This window comes from Bubalus bubalis, chromosome 16 (assembly GCF_019923935.1).
Source record: "Bubalus bubalis isolate 160015118507 breed Murrah chromosome 16, NDDB_SH_1, whole genome shotgun sequence".
In the NCBI taxonomy this organism is placed as follows: domain Eukaryota; kingdom Metazoa; phylum Chordata; class Mammalia; order Artiodactyla; family Bovidae; genus Bubalus; species Bubalus bubalis.
In genome coordinates, this window is record NC_059172.1 from 33653733 (window position 1) to 33676761 (window position 23029).

Genomic DNA, 23029 nt, shown 5'->3' on the forward strand with positions numbered 1-23029 from the left:
TCCCATGGACAGAGGAGTGTTGTAGGCTACAGTCCATGGGGTTGCAAAGAGTCAGAATATATTCCCAGATATATGCAACTATCACCAGACTCCATTTTTGAACATTTTTGTCACCTCAGAGAGAAAACCAGTACACGTTGGCTATTGTCCTCCTGCCTCCTAGTCTCCTAATCTTAATGTATTTTCTGTCTCTGAAGATTTGCTTATTCTAGACATTTCATATTTGAGTCATGTAATATGTGGTTCTTTGTGACTGGCTTATTTCACTTAATATAGTTTTTTCCAGGTTCATCCATGTTGTAGCATATATCAGAACTTCATTCCTTTTTATGGCTAAATAATATTCTATTGTATGGACATGCTACATTTTGCTATTCACTCATCAGTTGATGGACACTTGAGTTGTTTCTACCTTTTGGCTATTATGAATAATTCTGCCATGGTACAGTTTTTTGTGGACAGATTTTTACTTTTATTTTTTTATTTAAAATTTTAAAAAGTTTTGCATTATTGTTATTTTGGCCATGCCTTACAACTTCTGGGATCTTAGTTCCCCACAGAGGGATAGAACCTAGGCTGTGACAGTGAAAGCACATAGTCCTTACCGCTGGACTAGCAGAGGATTCCCAGTGGACAGATTTTTTATTTCTCTTGAATGTATACTTAGGAGTGGAATTGCTGGGTCTAGGTCATATAGTAATTCTATGTTTACCCTTTGAGGAACTACCAGACTTTTCCCAAAGTGTCACTGAATGTTGTTAAATTCATGTCAGCAGTGCATGAGGGTTCTAATTTCTCCATGTCCTCACTAACACTTGTTTTTATCTGATTTTTAAAATTATAGCTATCCTAGTAGATGTGAAATAATATCTCATTATGGTTTTGATTTGCATTCCTTTGGTGATTAATTTTTCCAAACATTTTTTCATATGTTTATTGATATTTGTATATCTTCTTTTGAGAAATTAAAAAAAATTTATTTCATGTTGGGTGTAGTTGATTAAAAATTTTGTGTTAGTTTCAGGTATACAGCAAACTGAGTTAAACATATACATGTGTCTATTGTTTTTCAAATTCTTTTCTTAGGTTATTACATAATGTTGAGCAGAGTTTCTTATGCTATACTATAGGTCCTTGTTGGTTATCTGTTTTAAATATAGCAGTGTATGCATGCCAATCCCAAACTCCCAATCTATCCCCACCATGCCTTCTCACCTGGTAACTGTAAGTTCATTCTCTAAGTCTGTGAGTCTGTTTCTGTTTTGTTAATAACTTCATTTGTATAATTTTTTTTAGATTGTGCATATAAGTGATATCATATGATATTTGTCTTTCTCTGTATGACTACTTCACTCAGTATTGAATATGATAATCTTCAGGTCCATCCATGTTTTATTCATATCCTTTTCCCAGTTTTTAATTGGGCTATTTGTCTTTTTATTATTGAGTTGTAAAAATTCTTTTTACATTCTAGATCCAAGTCCCTTATCCCTTATGAGGTACATCATCTGCAAATATTTACCCCGTTCTAAGGTTAACTGTTCACTTTCATGATAGTGTCTTTTGAGGCACAAAAATTTTAAACTTCAGTGAAGTCCAGTTTAATTTTTTTTTGTAATTGTTGTATGCTTTTGATGTCATATCTAAGAATCCATTGCCAAATCCAAGATCATGGTGATTTACCCTGATCTTTTCTTCTAAGAATTTTAAAGGCATCTGAAGCTTGCCATAACCCAAACTAGGTTCTAAATATCACCTCATCCAAAACCTGCTCTTTCCCCAACTTCATCATCTCAGTTGAAGGCAACTCCATTGTTTCCATTGCCTGGGCCAAAAAATATTATGAATCATCCATTAATTCCTCTCACGCATCATATCCATTGATAAATCCAGTGGGTTCTACCTTCAGAATGTGTCCAAAATTTATTCATTTCTCACCACTGCTCCCCTGCAGGCACTGAGATGCAACAGCCTCTTAACAAATCACCATGTCTATAATCTATTCTCAGTGTAGCAGCCAGAGAGCTTTAAAAAAATGTAAATGAGATCATTTCACTCCTCTGCTCAAAACACTGTTATAGCCTTGTTTCTCCTTTAGTGTGAAAGCCAAAGTTAACACAAGAGTCAGCAAGGTCCTATGTGACCTGACTCCCACTTATCATTAGGATCTCCTCCTCTTTATATATCTCCCTTATTTTATTTTATTTTTTTTTTTGTTAAGCATGAACTTCGCTGGTGGCTCAGATGGTAAAGCATCTGCCTACAATGTGGGAGACCCAGGTTCGATCCCTGGGTTAGGAAGATCCTCTAGAGAAGGAAATGGCAACCCACTCCAGTACTCTTGCCTGGAAAATCACATGGACAGAGGAGCGTCGTAGGCTACAGTCCATGGGGTCTCAAAGAGTCGGACACGACTGAGTGACTTCACTTTCACTTTCTTAGTTTTTTACTCCAGTCACACTCCATGCTGTTTCTCAAACATTCCTTCCGCCCACCCCCTCACTGCCCCCCATCTTAGGGCCTTGGTTCTAGCTCTTACCTCTGTCTGGAATAGTCTTCCCCCAGGTATCCTCTTTGATAAGTTCCTCATGTTTCCAAATATTTTGTGTTTTCTCATTCTTCTTATTAGTGAGGTCTTTCTCAGACTATGCTACTTAATAATGAAATCTGCAAGTATACCCCATTTCTGGCACCTCAGTCATTGTTATACTTTTTTGTATATGTTATACATATATATATACATACTTTTTTAATATAACATTATACATTAGACTTTTTTTGTTTGTTTGCTTGTTTTTATTTTTAAGGACGTAATCCCCTTCTGAATTGTATCATTTAATCCAAAAGGGCAAGGGAACTGCTTTGTTTACTGCTAAGTCCCTGGTACCTAGAATAGTGCCTGGTGCTGCTCATTATATATTAATAGTGCCTGCTCAATATATATTAAGTGAATTAATGAATTTATTTTAAAAAATCTTTATTTATTTTTTATTTTTTTTTATGTTTCCTAATCATCATTCTTTTTTTTTAATTTAATTTAATTTTATTTTTAAACTTTACATAATTGTATTAGTTTTGCCAAATATCAAAATGAATCCACCACAGGTATACAATTAAAATGTGCATTCAAATTACTATCTGGCATCCCTTACCTTAAGATCTTCCTTTAAGGCTTTTTATAAGGTATGTCATCTAGCAATAAATTTTTCAGTGTTTGTTTTTCTTTATTATGCCTTTGCTTTTAAAAGATAGTTTTGCTGAATTCAGGATTCTTGGTTGACAGTTTTTTCTCTCAGCACTTTAAATTTGCATCCCACTGCCTTCTAGCATCAATTGTTTTTTTTTTTTAACTTTTTATTTTGTATTGGAGTATAACTGATTAGCAATGTTGTGATCATTGCAGGTGGACAGCAAAAGGACTCAGCCATACATATATATGTATCTAGTCTCTCCCAAACTCCCCTCTCATCCAGGCTGCCACATAACATTGAGCAGAACTCCTTGTGCTATACAAGGAGTCCTTGTTGGTTATCCATTTTAAATACAGCAGAGTGTACCTGTCCATCCCAAACTCCCTAACTATCCCTTTCCCTTATCCTTCCCCCCTGGGAATCATAAATTTGTTCTCTAAGTCTGTGAATCTGTTTCATAAATAAGTTAATTTGTATTATTTCTTTTTAGATTCTGCATATAAGGGATGTAATACAGTATTTCTCCTTCTCTGTCTGATTTACTTCACTCTGTATGACGATCTATAAGTCCATCCATCTTGCTACAAATGAGTTATTTCATTCTTTTTAACGACTGAGTAATATTCCATTGTATATATGTACCACATCTTTTTTATCTGTTTCTCTGTCAATGGACATTTAGGTTGTTAACATGTATTGACTATTGTAAACAGTGCTGCAGTGAACATTGGGGTACATGTATCCTTTTGGACCATGTTTTTTCTCTGGATATATGGCATCTATTGTTTTTGATGAGAAGTAGGCTGTTGATTTTATTTAACTTCCTTGATGTGTAATGAATTTTTTTTTTTGCTGCTTTTAAGATTTTCTCTTTGCCTTTGACTTTTAACATTTTCTGTGATGTGTCTGTTTGTGAATCTCTTTGCAGTTATCCTATTCTCTTAGAAGTTTGTTGAACTTTCTGGATGACTAGATTAATGCTTTTCAATAAACTTGGGAAATTCTCAGGTGTTATTTTTTTGTATTGGGTTGGCCAAAAAGTTTGTTTGGTTTTCCTGTGCTATGGAAAAACCCTAATTTTTTTCCCTGCTGCTTTCTCTTCATCCTCTCCTTTTTATTTTGGCCATGTTCTGTGGCTTTCAGGATCTCATTTTCCTGATCAGGGATTGAACCCAGGCCACAGCAGTGAAAGCTCAGAATCCTAACCACTAGGCCACCAGGGAACTCCCCATCCTCACCTTTTGATCCTTCCATTATGCATGTGAGCAAAGTGGTATTCCACATTCCTCTGAAACTGTTCATTTTTCTCATCCTTTTTTCCTGTCTGTTTTTTTGGATTGTGTAATAGTCTCTTTTAGTCCAACATCAGATTTGCTACTTCTGTCTTTTGCTGGTTCAGAGCTGCTGTTGAGCTCTTCTTCTGAAATTTTCATTTTAGTTATTGTATTTTTCAACTCCACAGCATCCCTTTGGTTCTTTTTTGTAATTTCTATCTGTTAATATTCCTTATTTAATGTGACATTGTCATTACACATTCCCTTACTTCTTTACTTATGGTTTCCTTTTGTCTTTGAACATATTTATAGTGGTTACTTTGAAGCCTTTTTCTGTTAAGTTTGAAATTTGGTTGCTCTCACAATTTCTCTTGTGTGCTTTTTTCCTGGTGTATGGGTCACACTTATTTTGCATGCCATATATGTATATGGGGTGGGGGAGAAAGAGAGAGATATCTATATATGTATGGGGTCCTCAGGTAGTGCTAGTGGGAAAGAACCTGCCTGCCAATGTAGGAGACATAAGAAATGTGGGTTCAAACCCTGGGTTGATAAGATCCCTTGGAGGAAGGCACAGCAACACACTCCAGTATTCTTGCCTGGAGAATCCCATGGACAGAGGAGCCTGGCGGGCTATAGTCCATGGGGTTGCAAAGAGTTGGACACAACTGAAGCAACTTAGCATGCACACATATACACTCATATACATACATGCACAATATATATGTTGTTAGTGGATTTTTTGATAGTATACTGTAGCAACTCTGGCTACAACTCCCAACTCCTCTGAGGCTTAGTATTTACTTGTTTGGTGACTAGAAAGATTATTTCAGTGGTCTATTCCCACCACCTCCTTATAATGTGAAGCCTCTGATGTTGCTTCTCAGAGGGTGCAGCCTTGGATATGCCTGCAGTCACCTTTGCAGTGGTTTTGGCAGGGCTGTCTTTGACTGTCTTTTCCTGGCCACACTCAGCTGTTAAGTGCTGTTAGTTGTCATTTGATTATTACTCTATTGCTTTCAACAATGCCCTGGGGCAGAAGTTTTCTCCACAGACTGATCCAATCATATTAGAGCTTATTTGAAAGGATAGTTCCTGAGATCAGTGTAGAGATTTGTTCCTAATCCAGGGGGGCTCCTCCCAGCTGTCTCTTTTCCTTGTTCTCATCAGCAAATTCTTGAGCCTACAGTTTAACCTGTATCTCTAATGAATCCACCCATCTCCTCTCAATTGCCTTTCACCACAATTTTCACTGTTTTTCAGAGAGCCCTTAGTATTGAACTTCTTCACATTCTGTTGCAAATAAAATAATTTCCTTTGGGGGGAGGTTAAAAACTCTCTGTTTAAACCCTGCTTCTCCCACCAGGAAAATCTCTGAGCTCTGGTTCTGGAATTGAAGGTCAGTTGATAATGGCTTCTCTTTGACACCCCAACCTTAGTAGCCGAGCATTTGATGGAAGGGTGGCAGTACCCTTCTTGGCTTACCTCTCCCAGAGTATAATTGCTGTCTTGTAAGCTAGGAAAATGGCAATCAACTCCCCAATATCCTCTGTGGCTCTGCATCCAAGGTGAAGTCCCTGCCCTATAAGTGGGACCTAGGTGGAAGTAATGGAGGAGCCTGGTAGGCTGCAGTCCATGGGGTCGCTAGGAGTCAGACACGACTGAGCGACTTCACTTTCACTTTTCACTTTCATGCATTGGAGAAGGAAATGGCAACCCACTCCAGTGTTCTTGCCTGGAGAATCCCAGGGATGGGGGAGCCTGGTAGGCTGCCGTCCATGGGGTCGCACAGAGTTGGACACGACTAAAGTGACTTAGCAGCAGCAGCAGCAGGTGGAAGTAGGGAGGCCCACTTCTTGGCTGGATTCACCTAGAACTTAGCTTTAGCAACAGGTAACTGAAGATGGGAGGAGACATGCTGTCATCTGCTTCTCTTAAGCAGATAGCCTGGGGAAGAGGGAGCCCTCTGTTCTTGGCTACACCAGTCTGGAATGGAGTTTCTGTCTTACTGATTAGAAAGTGGGGAGGAAGAGAGAAAGCAAGTGTTAATTAAAATACTACAGACTGTCACTCTTCTTCCTGAGTTTTAGTAGATCTTGAGCAAATGTTTCTTCATTTGCTGTATGCCCTAGGACCATTTCTAGAGACTGTAAATGATTGCTGTTAGAAAGTAATTTTTGCTACTTTTACTGGAGAGTGGGTCTGTGGAGCTCCTTACACTGTCAAGCCAAAAGTCCCCTCTAACTCATCAGTTTTTAAAAACATTCTTACCCATAGCACATTCTGTACCGTGCTGTGTATTCATCCTATATAAATATAGCAGAGGTGGTTTAGTTGCTAAGTTGTGTCCAACTCTCACGACCTCATGGACTGTAGCCCCTTAGGCTTCTCTGTCCATGGGATTTCCCAGGCAAGAATACTGGACTGAGTTGTGATTTCCTTCTCCAGGGGATCTTCCTAACCCAGGGATCAAATCCAGGTAATCCTGCATTGCAAGCAGTCTCCTGCATTGCAGGCTGATTTACCCACTGAGCCACTAGGGAAGCCCAAATATAGCAGCTGCTACTGCTGCTGCTGCTAAGTTGCTTCAGTCGTGTCTGACTCTGTGCGACCCCATAGACGGCAGCCCACCAGACTCCACTATTCCTGGGATTCTCCAGGCAAGAACACTGGAGTGGGTTGCCATTTCCTTCTCCAATGCATGAAAGCGAAAAGTGAAAGTGAAGTCGCCCAGTCGTGTCCGACTCTTCGAGACCCCATGGACTGCAGCCCATCAGGCTCCTTCGTCCATGGGATTTTCCAGGCAAGAGTACTGGAGTTGGGTGCCATTACCTTCTCCGAAATATAGCAGAATTGATCCCAATTAAGAAGATAATCCTTTCTCTCTGGGGAAATATTTTTAGTGATCCATTTTCATCCCCCTCTCATCAGAATCCCCAGGCAGTAGTCCTTGGCTTGTTTAGGGATACTTTGGTCCTGATAGTTTTCAAGACTGGAGATGTTAAATTTATTAGTCTTTACCATTCTGGCCAGGTACTTAGTAAGTTGCAACTTTAGATGCTTCCTCTAAGGTTTGATCTGCATCATATGACCAATGTCATGGCCTGAGGACATCAAGGAGAATTCCATGACAAGGACTAAACTATATTATTGACCTCAGAGAGATTCTATATACCTGCATGTGCTGGGTACTAGATATATGGAAGTAAAAGGAAAGGTGAAGTTGCTGCCTAGAAGATGTTCCTCTGGTTGTGGAAATAGCTGTATAAACAGATAAGGATATAAAAAGGATAAGTGCATATTATGATGGAGTCACAGAAGAGGAAGAGTTAAGTTAGTTTTACCCATGTACAGAGTTGCTAATGTGTCATTTGAATCTGAAAAGATGATTTGGAATGATTAGGAGAAGGAGAGTGTTTTAGCTAAGGGAATAGTAGGTGCAAAGATGTGAGAACTGCCAAGAGACTGGTACTTTCAGGGAATTTCAAGTATTTCATTATCACTGGGGATGGGAAGAAGTGACAGTTGATATGGCAAATAAGGCAGGGAGGGTCTTGCCAAGGTTGTGAAATTTCTATTTTAAATGGAGTTAAAGCTTTCAAAGTAAGAATCATTGAATAGAATAGAAAGGGCCTTAGAAGGCAGTAGATTACAGTGCCTTGTCTATTACTGATTGCTTGGCACTTGGTCCTGATATATTGAATAGCAAGCACTTAGGAACTATCTGTCTTCTACCTCTTCTGTGTCTTCTTTACACATGAGAGATCAGCATCATTGTAATAGTATGCTCCAGGATTGAATGTTCTTAGTATCCTTATATTCCTCTTATAGTATATTAAATGTATTAATATTTAGTGGAGCTCAGTTCATACATATGAGAGCTTATTTTGTGCCAGGTACTATTCCAAGTTCTTTATGTGAATTAATCCATTTATAATACCATTTATAATACTGGCTCCAGAACCAAGCTTGAACCCATCATGTTATATTGAACCCAAGCCAGTATAATCCCTTGGCTCCTAGATGAATACCTTTGTTTTAGATTGGCTGGCAATTTGGAGACTCTTTTCTTTCTTCTATATAGTAGACATAATATGCATTGACTACCTATTGTAAACTAAGCATTCTTCTGGGTCTTGTAGGGCAAGCTCAAATGAGAGACGCTCATTCAGTTATTTAATAACCCCATACCCTGCTCTGTGCCAGGCTCTATGCCTGGAGATTGGCTTACAGAGCTGAATTACTTATTTATTTAGGTGTTCTAGAGAATTTGCAAGGTGCTGGATAAAGAGATAAATGACAAAATACAGTTACTATATTTGAGTTGCTTAGGGGGAGTAAAATGGGAGTAATTAAATAGCAATTATGGTATAATGGGATAAGTACTGTCACAGATGGATGACCCGGAGAACTAAGAGAACAAATAGGATAGGGCAATTAACTTGCTTGGGAGAGATCTGGAAAACTTCACAGAAGCAGAGACTTTTTCTTCAGCAGATGGAAGAGGAGATATATATTAAATGGAGCACCTTGTGTAAAAGCTTAGAAGTATAAAGGAGCATGGTTTGTTCAAGGAACCTGAAGTGGCTTGATGTATCTAGAGCAAATGTTGGCATACTTTTTCTATAAACGGCCAGATAGTCAATATTTTAGGCTTTACTGTCCATATAATTTGTCACAACAACTCAGTTCTGCCTTTGAAGCATGAAAGCAGTGCATAAATGAATGACGTGTCTATATTCCAATAAAACTTTATTTAAAAAAACAAGCAGCAAGATGGATTTGCCCCATGGCTGTAGTTTCTCGACCCCTGGCCTGGAGTGTAGATGTTTGGTAGGGAGGGGGAATGGCCAGGAAACTGACTGAGAAGTTACTCTATGGGCCAGATTGGAACAGGCCTTGAATGTAAGGCCAAGAAGCTAGGGCTTTATCCTGGAGGTTATGGGGAGTCATGGGGTTTTAAGTGGGTATGTTGGAATAATTAGATTTATACTTTACAAATCTCATTTTGGTGAGTAGTATGGTAGCTGGGCTGTCAGGTGTAAGACTAGATGTATAAAGGTGAGTGAGAAATGACTGCCTTCTCTCTTACTTTGAGCAATAGCTTCTGGTCTCACTGAGAACAGATACTTCACCCCCAACATGTTCATGTCCCAGCAATCAGTACCAATGGTGTACAGAGCTGTTGTAGCTAAAATGTGGGTCCTTGCTAGATATTCAAGGGGTAAACAAGAGTTGGGAAGCTTCTCAGACCTGAGGTATGTGTGTTGTGGGTTATTAACATTGTATGTCTGGAGAAGTGAGAGGGCAGGTGGTGTGGTGTGGTTTGGGAAACATGGAGGGTGAGCAGTGGGGAACAAGGTGAAAAGGGGAAGGAGGAGAATTGCTTCCAGGGAGGCCTGCCTGATTCCTGCACCCAAAGATGTGCTGCTGCTCTTCCAGCTTTACCTCAGTGAATTCTGTTCCCTGATGAAGCTGGATGGACCTATTTTTTTGGGAATTCTGGAGAGGTGTCTCCCCTCCTGTCTGCTCTCACCCACATCCCTTCACTACTGCTTCACTTGGGGTGGGGTTGCACACTTTGTGCCACTGCCAGGGAAATCACTTTTCTGAGCTCACAGAACTAAATATACCTAGTGACAACTGGTCCCTTGGCTCTTCAGAGAGCTGCTGAGCTGTAGCTCTAGCCAGTGCTGCATTCCCCCTGGCGAGGCAGGACTCTCACGGAGCCTCTTAGACCTTCCTGACAGAAGAGCTGCTTGGTCTGAGTCTGAGATAGTAAATCCTTGTTGTGGGAGCTGAGAGTTGCCTCTTTGGTTTTGTTTCTGCCTTTTTGTTGCTTTTAAACTTTGTCTTAAATTAGACTTTAGCTATTAGCTGAATGTGGGACAGTTCAGAGTGATATGGGATAATGCCTGCTTCAAGTATATTGGACATTAGAGTTCTGGTTCTACACAACATTTTCCAATGCTGTGTTTATAGCTAGGTAACTGGGACTGTCTATCAAAGGCTATACAGTTTGGTAGGGGAGATAGACCCATAACAAGACTGAAAAAGGTATACATAGGGGCCGTGGGAGCACAGAAGTATCATCTTTGATCAAGAAGCCCTCATTATCTTCCTCAGTACCACTCCCCCAACTCTAAGCTGCCCCAACTGTGACATCATATTGTTTGATATGGACAGTTAATTTTTTCTTAATTTTAAGTAAAATTTAAACAAAAGCATCTTTATAAAATTTTGCATTATAATATTAATTTTTAATGAGCAATCTACATAAAAACAATGTGCTTGTTATGCAAGCAGTCTTATGACAAGTCCCTTAGACACCACCCTCCCTTCCCATCAAACTGCAGCCCTTAAGCCTCTCCTAAATAAAATTCTAGAGTTGTCACTGGAATTCTGTGTTCTTAGAACTTTAGGTTGTTTTTTTCAATGAGATTTGGACTTTTTGGGTGAACTTTGATTTTTTAAGTATAGTTTCAATTTATAAAATGCTCTGTGGACTATTAAAAGACATGTGCAAAGGCAGTTTAATGACTTCTGCAAACATGACTTATTTAATTCTTACCACACTCAAGTGAGAAGGATAATTAGCCCTCATTTTGAGGGGAAAACAGGCTCAGAGATGCTGAGTTGCTTGCCCCAAAGTCACACAGGAAATGGTCTGTTTCTATAGGTTCTGACTCTTTATATTTACAGTACACTCCTTTCCTTTCCTTAAGGCTTGATGGTTGCAGCCCCACTTCTTTGTTCTCTAAAGAGGTTCCACTCAGCATCTGGCCCTTCCTTTAGGTATAGCTTCCATCAGCCTACGTTCGTCACTTGACCCCCTCTTCTTGCACAGCTCCTCTGTGTCCACTTGGCATCAGGTGAAGTAACTCAAAAACTGGGGACTAGAATAACCTAAAGTCTCAGTCACTCATTTGTCTGATTCCTGGGCTGCAAGACTCAGACATTTGGGCCTGCTCAGGCATCGCTAGCTCTCTGTAGTCTCTGCAAATGACCTCTCCAGAATGACAGATTCAGGGTGGCCAGGCTTCTTACATGTTGGCTCAGTGCTCCCAAGGCATGTGTCCCAAAAGGGAGTGAGCCAGGTGGAATCTATACTGCCGTTTCTAACCTAGCCTGGGAAGTCATTCGACATCATTGCTGCCACATTCTCTTTTTCAGAAGATGAGTCACTAATGTCAGTCTGTGTTCAAGGGGAGAGTTCAACTTTTGTGGGAGGATTGTCAAAGACTTGGGGACATATTTTAAAATCTTCACAGCAAGTAATTTAATCTCTTTAAACAATGTTTTGAGGCAAAATTTGGGGGCAAATTGTGTTCTTGTAGGGTATTGCTGTTCTCATTTGTAAAATAGGTATGATATAATCCATTGGTTGTGAAGATTAAATGAGAAAATAGAAGCTCTTGGAATGTTGCTCAGTGTATAAATAAGCGCTCAAAGTTGTTAATTCCTCTTCCTTTTTCCATGATTAAAAAATATGAGGAAGGAATTTCTTATATTTTTTTCTTGAGTGAAACATGTAACAAAGAAGAAAAGGCAGTCTGGTTGGCAAGTAGGACGTATTCCCATGGAAGGACACATAGATGATGTGATACACTTGTACATCTGGCAGATGGGATGTGCTGTGACCTGTGACGAGATCTTAGTGGTGTGGCGCCCAGGGGTCTCTTATGACTTGTGTGCTTTTCCCTTGCAGTTCCTGAGGGAAGACCTCAACTACCATGACCCAACAGTGAAACACAGCACCTTCCATGGTGAGGATAAGCTCATCAGCGTGGAGGACCTGTGGAAGGCATGGAAGTCTTCAGAAGGTAATTAATAGCTTGGTTGTCAATGCTAGTTCCTGGAAGGTTTAAAGAAGAGAGAAGATGGGTAGCAATTTGGCTTTTAAAGGACATGAGTAAAAATGCTTAGTAAAGAGCTAACTACTGAAATGATTCTATGTCCAGTCACTGAAAAGAGACTGTATCAAGACTGAATAACACTGAGTAGAGTCACTCTGTTGAGAATGGGGAAAGATGCTCCAAAGAGAGCTGAGTTTGTTCTTTAGTAGAATTCTTATTGAAAGCCATCCTATTTCCCTACCCCTCTCTTCACCAGCTCCCCACATTCCCCAGAGGAATCCCCCAGCTTTGGCTGCTTCATCTCCAGAGACAGGGAGCCTGCTGGCTTTCTTTTTTTTTTTACTTTACAATATTGTATTAGTTTTGCCATACATCAACATGCATCTGCCACGGGTGTACATGTGTTCCCCATCCTGAGCCCCCCTCCCACCTCCCTCCCCATACCATCCCTCTGGGTCATCCCAGTGCACCAGTCCCAAGCTTCCTGTATCCTGCATCAAACCTGGACTGGCGATTCGTTTCTTATATGATATTATACATGTTTTAATGCCATTCTCCCAAATCATCCCCCCCTCCCTCTCCCACAGAGTCCAAAAGACTGTTCTATACATCTGTGTCTCTTTTGCTGTCTCGCATACAGGATTGTTGTTACCATCTTTATAAATTCCATATATATGCATTAGTATATTGTATTGGTGTTTTTCTTTCTGGCTTACTTCACTCTGTATAATAGGCTCCAGTTTCATCCACCTCATTAGAACTGATTCAAATGTATTCTTTTTAATGGCTGAGTAACACTCCATTGTGTATATGTACCACAGCTTTCTTGTCCATTCATCTGCTGATGGACATCTAGGTTGCTTCTATGTCCTGGCTATTATAAACAGTGCTGCGATGAACAATGGGGTACATGTGTCCCTTTCAATTCTGGTTTCCTCAGTGTGTATGCCCAACGGTGGGATTGCTGGGTCGTATGGCAGTTCTATTTCCAGTTTTTAAAGGAATCTCCACACTGTTCTCCATAGTGGCTGTACTAGTTTACATTCCCACCGACAGTGTAAGAGGGTTCCCTTTTCTCCACATCCTCTCCAGCATTTATTGCTTGTAGACTTTTGGATCACAGCCATTCTGACTGGCGTGAAATGGTACCTCATTGTGCTTTTGATTTGCATTTCTTTGATAATGAGTGATGTTGAGCATCTTTTCATGTGTTTATTAGCCATCTGTATGTCTTCTTTGGAGAAATGTCTATTTAGTTCTTTGGCCCATTTTTTGATTGGGTCCTTTTTCTGGAACTGAGCTGTAGGAGTTGCTTGTATATTTTTGAGATTAGTTGTTTGTCAGTTGCTTCATTTGCTATTATTTCCTCCCATTCTGAAGGCTGTCTTTTCACCTTGCTTATAGTTTCTTTTGTTGTGCAGAAGCTTTTAATTTTAATTAGATCCCATTTGTTTATTTTTGCTTTCATTTCCAATATTCTGGGAGGTGGGTCATAGAGGATCCTGCTGTGATGTATGTCGGAGAGTGTTTTGCCTATGTTCTCCTCTAAGAGTTTTATAGTTTCTGGTCTTATGTTTAGATGTTTAATCCATTTTGAGTTTATTTTTGTGTATGGTGTTAGAAAGTGTTCTAGTTTCATTCTTTTAAAAGTGGTTGACCAGATTTCCCAGCACCACTTGTTAAAGAGATTGTCTTTTCTCCATTGTATATTCTTGCCTCCTTTGTCAAAGATAAGGTGTCCATAGGTGTGTGGGTTTATCTCTGGGCTTTCTATTTTGTTCCATTGATCTCTTTCTGTCTTTGTGCCAGTATGATGCTGTCTTGATGACTGTGGCTTTGTAGTAGAGCCTGAAGTCAGGTAGGTTGATTCCTCCAGTTCCATTCTTCTTTCTCAAGATTGCTTTGGCTATTCGAGGTTTTTTGTATTTCCATACAAATTGTGAAATTATTTGTTCTAGCTCTGTGAAAAATACCATTGGTAGCTTGATAGGGATTGCATTGAATCTATAAATTGCTTTGGGTAGTATACTCATTTTCACTATATTGATTCTTCCAATCCATGAACATGGTATATTTCTCCATCTCTTAGTGTCCTCTTTGATTTCTTTCACCAGTGTTTTATAGTTTTCTATATATAGGTCTTTAGTTTCTTTAGGTAGATATCTTCCTAAGTATTTTATTCTTTTCGTTGCAGTGGTGAATGGAATTGTTTCCTTAATTTCTCTTTCTATTTTCTCATTATTAGTGTATAGGAATGCAAGGGATTTCTGTGTGTTGATTTTATATCCTGAAACTTTACTATATTCATTGATTAGTTCTAGTAATTTTCTGGTTGGAGTCTTTAGGGTTTTCTATGTAGAGGATCATGTCATCTGCAAACAGTGAGAGTTTTACTTCTTCTTTTCCAATCTGGATTTCTTTTATTTCTTTTTCTGCTCTGATTGCTGTGGCCAAAACTTCCAAAACTATGTTGAATAGTAGTGGTGAGAGAATTCTACTAAAGAACAAACCCAACTCTTTGGATTTAGTACCATCCTATTTCCCTACCCCTCTCTTCACCAGTTCCCCACATCCCCCAGAGGAATCCCCCAGCTTTGACTGCTTCAGCTCCAGAGACAGGGAGCCTGCTGGCTTTTTGAAGCAGCCCTTTGCTTCTGAAGATCCCCACTTGGTCCTGGCTCTGCTGAGTCCTGGATGATTCAAAGGTTAGGTCAAAGTACAGTTAAGACTCTCTCTTGAGTCTTCTCTTCCAGGTAAAATAGACCTAGTGAGAAGAAAGCATTTTTTTTTTTTCCCCATCCTTCTCTTCATCTTGGTCTCCTTCTTGTAAATACTTTCATTGATGTCTTTCTTAGGTCATGGCTCCTAGAGTTGGACGCAGACCTGCAGGTGTAGTTTGATCAGCATGGAGATGCCCTGTGTGTCTGTTAATGCAGTCTGATTAGCTGCTGGTATCTTCAGCAGTCATATCACTCTGCAGACTCATGTTGAACTTATTAAAGCTTTAGCTCTTTAGATCCTTTTCTTGTGTAAGACTGCTAAACTATGATTGTGTGCTCAGTCTCTCAGTTGTGTCTAACTCTTTGTGACCCCATGGACTGTAGCTCGCCAGGCTCCTCTGTCCATGGAATTTTCCAAGCAAGAATACTGGAGTAGGTTGCTATGCCCTCCTCCAGGGGATCTTCCTGACGCAGGAATTGAACTCGCATCTCTTGCATCTCCTTTATTGGCAGGTGGTTTCTTTACTCCTGGGCCACTTGGGAAACCCCACTAAACTAAGAGTACCTTTTCTTGGGGGAGGGGTTGTTTTTCCTAGAGCATTTGCTTCAGAATTCCAAATGAAAGGGCATGTTTAACTGTGTGAGACTTGACAGGGAAGGGAAAAAAAGTGCATTAGCCTCCTTTCCATTTGTGTCTGTGGCTAGCGTCCTTTGATACGAACAAGAATGGAGGCAATCTCTCCCTTGGCTCTCTGAGGGTAGGTCTTGATGCTAAGAAGAATTAAACGTAAGTGACCACCAGGGTCCCTGGTTTTTCAGATGAGGAACCTTAGGCCTAGATTTATAAAGTTATTTGTTCATTGTATTTAGTAAATAGTGGAGCCAGGACTTAGACCTGGGCCTTCTGCTCTCTAGGCCATTGTTTTTCCATACCACCTTGGTTGAAAGCACTGATCTGGCTGTAGAGATCAGTTTTGGTAGGAATGAGGCAGTTTCTATTTTTGTTTAAATTCTTACCTAGGATTATGGAATTTCAGTTCTGGAAGGGATCATCTATAATGTAGATGGAAAACAGTAATTTAAGCAGTAAGACCTAGATGCTAATCCTGATTGTAGGATGGACAGGCTGATACTTCCTGTTAACTCTATTTTTTTTTAAATCAGTTTAGAAGAATCATAACTTAGCTATATACATAGCTTACTGGAAATCATTAGAGGTTGAGTTCCTTGGGGTGCTTTTGTTTAATGGCTCCTGAGCAATTCAGGCTGTCTCTGATGAGAGATCAAGCACAGAAATGATCTTTGGAATGATACCAGCACTGCCAGGAAAAAATCTAACATTACCATTTAATTTTAGTTTTCTTTTTTTTTTGTAATAACTTGAGGCCATGGCGCCTGGGTTTTAAGAGTGGATGTCATAAGTAAGAACTCAGAATGAAAGATGGCAGGGAGAACATTCCTGGCCTTCTCTGAAAGCCACAGAGAAGAACTGGGAAGGGAAAGTGACCAAGAGAGTGCAGAAACAGAGGGACTAAATCATAATATTAGAAAACAGCTCAAGGCAATTTTCTGGTTAAGGACTTTATTTCTGAACTTAGCAACTAATTGGAACACTTCCAAACATGTTCTAAATGACAGGAAGATGGAAGGTGATGGAGTGAGTTTTTAAGAGTTGGTACCCATCACTGATGAGCAGAGAAAAGCATTTCATTGCAGTGATGTTGCTCATAGCTAAGCTAGAAATGATACATACATACAATTTTGGATTTGCTCACCATGTGTCATGCCTGATGGTTTGACAAACTAAAAGTGAAAATCTTATGTACTATTTCTCTAAACAATTTGTTTCATTATTCCAAGTAAAGCTCCTAATTTCTCTGGAGTTACAATTTCCAGGGCTACAAAAAGCATGTGCTATTCTGGCACTGGCTCAAACTTGCTGGCCTGGGTTTTGCTAGATGATGTAGTTATCAGCAATGGTCATTTATATTCAGAACATTAGCTAACTAATGTCAGTACCGTCTATGTGATTAGTGTTGTTAACATTTTCTGACTAATGTTGGAGCCAGTCTTTTCTCAGTTATTTAGATTTAAGCCAAAAAGCCCGATAATTTCTACATTAGCCAGCTCTTAACTTTAATAATAAAAAACAACAATAACAACTAAAAAACTGATATTTAACATGTGCTAGGACTTAAGTGACTTAGCAGCAGCAGCAGGCAATGTTCTGAGTGCTTTACGTATATTAGCTCATTTATTTCTTACAAAAAGCTTATGGAGTACACTTATTACAATTGTCTCCATTTACAGATGAGGAAGATGAAGCAGAGAGAGTCATTAAGTGAAATAATGTAATGCTATTTTGTGACTCACTGTCCAGGGTTAGTGCAGACTTCATAAGAAAAGGGTACAGTACCTAACAAGACTACTCTCACTTCAGACACCAAACTATTAATAGCTGTAAGCTTTAGGTATTTCCAGACCACCTGTACTCTGACTAACTGGCTACAAAAGCAGGGGTTCCCACAATCCCCTCAGGTTTAATAGTTTACTAAATGACTGTCAGGATTCAGGGAAGTGGTATGCCTATGATTGTAATTTTATTATAAAGGATAAAAATTAGGACCAGCAAAAGAAAGACAGACACCCATATGGCAAGGTCTTATAGGGTCCTGAATGTGGAGCTTCTGTGCCCTCTCCCCATGGAATCAGAACATATCACCCTCCTGGTGCATGAGTCATAATGCAACCATGAAGCTCAGCTAAGCTTCATTGTCTAGAGTTTTTATTGGGGTCTCCTATAATATAAGCATGATTGATTGACACACATGATTGAATTCAATCTCCAGCTCCCTGTTCCTCCCCAAAGGTTGGGCTGATGTCACTTGACTCAAAGTCCCAATCCTCTAGTCACATGGTTGATCTTTCTGGTGACCAGCCCCCATTCAGAGTCTCTTATTAGCATGAACTCAAGTGTGATCCATGGCCCACCACAAATAACAAAGATACTCCTATCATCAACGAAAGTGACCTTAAGATAAAAAACAACCAAATTCTTTATTATACACAGTTAAGTCATTAAGTAAGGGAGAGCTGAACTAGTAGGGCTGAGGAAGAGTTGAGAACAAGGGCAACTCCAGGGATCCCAGCAGCCAGGACTGGGGCATTGGCCTCTTCTAACTGGTAACTCAAAGCCAAAGATGGAGAAGCTCTATACAGTCAACAAAAACAAGACCAGGAGCTGACTGTAGCTCAGATCATGAACTCCTTATTGCCAAATTCAGACTTAAATTAAAGAAAGTAGGGAAAACCACTAGACCATTCAGGTATGAGCTAAATCAAATCCCTTATGATTATACAGTGGAAGTGAGAAATAGATTTAAGGGACTAGATCTGATAGAGTGCCTGATGAACTACGGAATGAGGTTTGTGACATTGTACAGGAGACAGGGATCAAGACCATCCCCATGGAAAAGAAATGCAAAAAAGCAAAATGGCTGTCTGGGCAGGCCTTACAAATAGCTGTGAAAATAAGAGAAGTGAAAAGCAAAGGAGAAAAGGAAAGATACAAGCATCTGAATTCAGAGTTCCAAAGAATAGCAAGAAGAGATAAGAAAGCCTTCCTCAGTGATCAGTGCAAAGAAATAGAGGAAAACAACAGACTGGGAAAGACTAAAGATCTCTTCAAGAAAATTAGAGATACCAAGGGAACATTTCATGCAAAGATGCACTCAATAAAGGACAGAAATGGTATGGACCTAATAGAAGCAGAAGATATTAAGAAGAGGTGGCAAGAATACATAGAACTGTACAAAAAAGATCTTCATGACCCAGATAATCACGATGGTGTGATCACTGACCTAGAGCCAGACATCCTGGAATGTGAAGTCAAGTGGGCCTTAGAAAGCATCACTACGCACAAAGCTAGTGGAGGTGATGAAATTCCAGTTGAGCTATTCCAAATCCTGAAAGATGATGCTGTGAAAGTGCTGCACTCAATATGCCAGCAAATTTGGAAAACTCAGCAGTGGCCACAGGACTGGAAAAGGTCCGTTTTCATTCCAATCCCAAAGAAAGGCAATGCCAAAGAATGCTCCAACTACTGCACAATTGCACTCATCTCACACGCTAGTAAAGTAATGCTCAAAATTCTCCAAGCCAGGCTTCAGCAATACGTGAACCATGAACTTCCTGATGTTCAAGCTGGTTTTAGAAAAGGCAGAGGAACCAGAGACCAAATAGCCAACATCCGCTGTATCATCGAAAAGAGATCCAAGAGCGTTCCAGAAAAACATCTATTTCTGCTTTATTGACCATGCCAAAGCCTTTAACTGTGTGCATCACAATAAACTGTGGAAAATTCTGAAAGAGATGGGAATACCAGACCACCTGACCTGCCTCTTGAGAAATCTGTATGCAGGTCAGGAAGCAACAGTTAGAACTGCACATGGAACAACAGACTGGTTCCAAATAGGCAAAGGAATACGTCAAGGCTGTATACTGTCACCCTGCTTATTTAAGTTCTGTGCAGAGTACATCATGAGAAACGCTTGGCTGGAGGAAGCACAAGCTGGAATCAAGATTGCCGGGAGAAATCTCAATAACCTCCGATATGCAGATGACACCACCTTTATGGCAGAAAGTGAAGAGGAACTAAAAAGCCTCTTGATGAAGGTGAAAGAGGAGAGTGAAAAAGTCAGCTTAAAACTCAGCATTCAGAAAACTAAGATCATGGCATCCAGTCCCATCACTTCATGGGAAATAGATGGGGAAACAGTGGAAACAGTGTCAGACTTTATTTTTTGGCACTCCAAAATCACTGCAGATGGTGATTGCAGCCATGAAATTAAAAGACGCTTAGTCCTTGGAAGGAAAGTTATGACCAACCTAGATAGCATATTGAAAAGCAGAGACATTACTTTGCCAACAAAGGTCAGTCTAGTCAAGGCTATGGTTTTTCCAGTGGTCATGTATGGATGCGAGAGTTGGACTGTGAAGAAAGCTGAGTGCTGAAGAATTGATGCTTTTGAAGTGTGGTGCTGGAGAAGACTCTTGAGAGTCCCTTGGACTGCAAGGAGATCCAACCAGTCCATTCTGAAGGAGATCAGTCCTGGGATTTCTTTGGAAGGAATGATGCTAAAGCTGAACTCCAGTACTCTGGCCACCTCATGCGAAGAGTTGACTCATTGGAAAAGACTCTGATGCTGGGAGGGATTGGTGGCTGGAGGAGAAGGGGACGACAGAGGATGAGATGGCTGGATGGCATCACTGACTCGATGGACGTGTGTCTGAGTGAACTCCGGGAATTGGTGATGGACAGGGAGGCCTGGTGTGCTGCGATTCATGGGTTCGCAAAGAGTCGGACACTACTGAGCGACTGATGTGAACTGAACTGAACTGGTAACTCTCATATGACTCAGCTATATTCATTTTTCATCTCTAAGTGTCTTTGTTCAAGAGTCAGATATGGTGGATGGAGAATCAGATTGGCAAATTGGACCACAGCCTTATGTATGATAGTGATAGTGAGAGAGTATGTGTGTTGGGGGGGAGCGGTGCTGGAGGGTGCGGTAAATCCGAATTCCTTTAAGATCCTTGAGGTAAGGGGAGTGGCAGTTATTTAATGGAAGAGAAGCTGAGTGAATTTTGTAGGATCTTTGAGAAATAGAATTGTTTGTTTGTTTGAGCCAGTGAGAACAGTAACTATACCCTTTGTAGTGAGGGGAGGCATTGACCCAAGAGAATTACTTTCTAAAGCGGGGCTTCCATTCTTTAAACAAATTGTGCTGTTTTACTGTTTCTTCTCCCCTTTCCTGAACATGAGGTTTTAAAAGATGTTGTCTGTTGAACAAAGCATATTTCGTAATAATTTCTTACCCATTTTTATGGATCAAAAGCACCTTAACTATCAAGTTTGATTCTAAGGAATATGATTCCAGATAAAAGCAAAAGAACTTGGTTTTTTAGTATCACTCAGAACTTTGTCTTGAGAGGAAGTTTGTTTTCTACTAGGCTTTTGGAAATAAGAAAATAAGCTGACTGTCCTCCTGTTCTATCTGTGCTGTTCATTGTAGGACAGGATTTTTTACAGGAGCTGTAGAGCAATATTGGAGAACCAGAAGGGTTTCAGGAAGAAAACTCAGCAGAACTGGCCTCTCTGTTGACATAACACAGGGGACCAGGTGGCATTGGAATTTAGCACAAACCATTTCATAAGTCAGATCAATATAAAAGAGCAGACATCACCTTTTTTGCTTTTACATAAACCCGACAAGAGATCTATTTCTTCTGTTATTTTAGCTATTTAAAAATTACTTTGCTAAGTGAATCTTCAAGTCATTTAGTTAAATTCCTCAACCATTAGTTGTTTGTTGCTACATTTTTTGGGGAAAAAAGATACACTTGGCTTTTTCTTTCTCTTACATTCTTTCAAGTATAAATGTAAAATGACTGTGATAAGTGTTAAAATCATTGCATCAATGCTGGTTGTATTTTGTTATCTAAAAAAAATTGAACAAACCACAGTCATTTTCTATTTATATTAATAGCCACTTGAGGGTAAAAATGTCCTACTTGCATCCCCATTTAATAAAGGAACCTGAGCATCTCTCACCTGTTTCTGTTCCCAAGTCCAGAGGATTCTACCTCTTTAATATATTTTATGTGCATTTCCTATGATACTGTTTTCACTCAACTACCTCTTCTAAAGGAGATTTATTGAGTTGTAATTGACAATAAAATATAGTTAAAGTGTACGGTTTTCGAAGTTTTGACGCATGTATACAACTGTGAAACCATCACCACAATCAAGATAGTAAATATATTCATCACCCCTACAATTTTTCTCACAGTCCTTTGTGATCTTTCCCTTCCTACCTCTCAGACAACTACTGATCTTTCAGTCACTATAGGCTTGCATTTTATAGAATTTTCCATACATGGAGTCATATAATAGGTATTTAAATATGTATTTCTTTCACTTAGTGTAGTTGTTTTGAGATTCATTCATGTTGTTGCATATATAAATATTTTATTTATTTTTATTGCTAAATAGTGCGACAGTCCATTGTCTAAATATACCACAATTTATTTATCCATTCATCTACTGATAGACATTTGAGTTATATCCAGTTTTCGGTTCTTATAAATAAAGCTTCTATGAACATTCACATACAAGTTTTTCTATGGACATATATTTTCTTTTCTTTTAGATAAGTATCTAGGAGTGAAATGGCTAGATCATTTGGTAGGTATATATTTTTAAAAAACTGTCAGATTGTCTTCAAAGTAGTTGTATCATTATACATTCCCACCAGTAGTGTATGACTTGCAGTTCTTCCACATCCTTGCTAGCACTTGGTATGATCAGTCTTTCTTTTTTCTTTTTTTTGAATATTTATTTATTTGGCTGTGCTGGATCTTAGTTGCGACACATGGGATCTTTAGTTGTAGCATGCGAACTCTTAGTTGTGGCATGTGGGATCTAGTTCCTTGACCAGGGATCGAACCCTGGGTGCCCTACCATAAGAGCTTGGAGTCTTAGCCTCTGGACCACCAGGGAAGTTCCTGGTCAGTCTTTTAAATTTTAGCTATTCTAACAGTATAGTGTTGTCTCATAGTGATTTTATTTTGCATTTTCCTGATGATTAATGATATTGGGCATCTTTTCATGTGCCATTCACATATCTTCTTTGGTGAATTATCTGTCCAAATTGTATGTCTATATTTTAATTGGCTTGTGGGTTTATTTGTTTTTTTTTTTTTATTGTTGAGGTTTAAGAGTCCTTTATATATTCTGGATATAAATCCTTTATGAAAAAAAAAGCCTTTATAAGATGTATGCTTTGTAAAGATTTTCTCCAGTCTATGGTTTGTCTTATCATCCTCTTAACAGTATCTTTTAAAGAGCAGAAAGTTTTACTTTTTCTGAACTTCAGTTTATCAGTTAGTTCTTTTATGGATCATGCTTTTGGTGTTATTTGTAAGGA

At 39.4% G+C, this 23029-nt stretch overlaps 1 protein-coding gene across 6 annotated transcripts in view; it reads left to right on the forward strand.

Moving 5' to 3' along the window:
* Nucleotides 1-23029, forward strand: part of STIM1 (stromal interaction molecule 1) — a 202129-nt gene that overhangs the window by 129168 nt on the left and 49932 nt on the right. For all 6 annotated transcript variants that reach the window (XM_044929419.2, XM_025266496.3, XM_044929421.2 and 3 more), the window contains one exon: nt 12174-12288. In XM_044929419.2, the coding sequence (XP_044785354.2) occupies nt 12174-12288 (115 nt within the window). The remainder of the gene's footprint in view (nt 1-12173; nt 12289-23029) is intronic.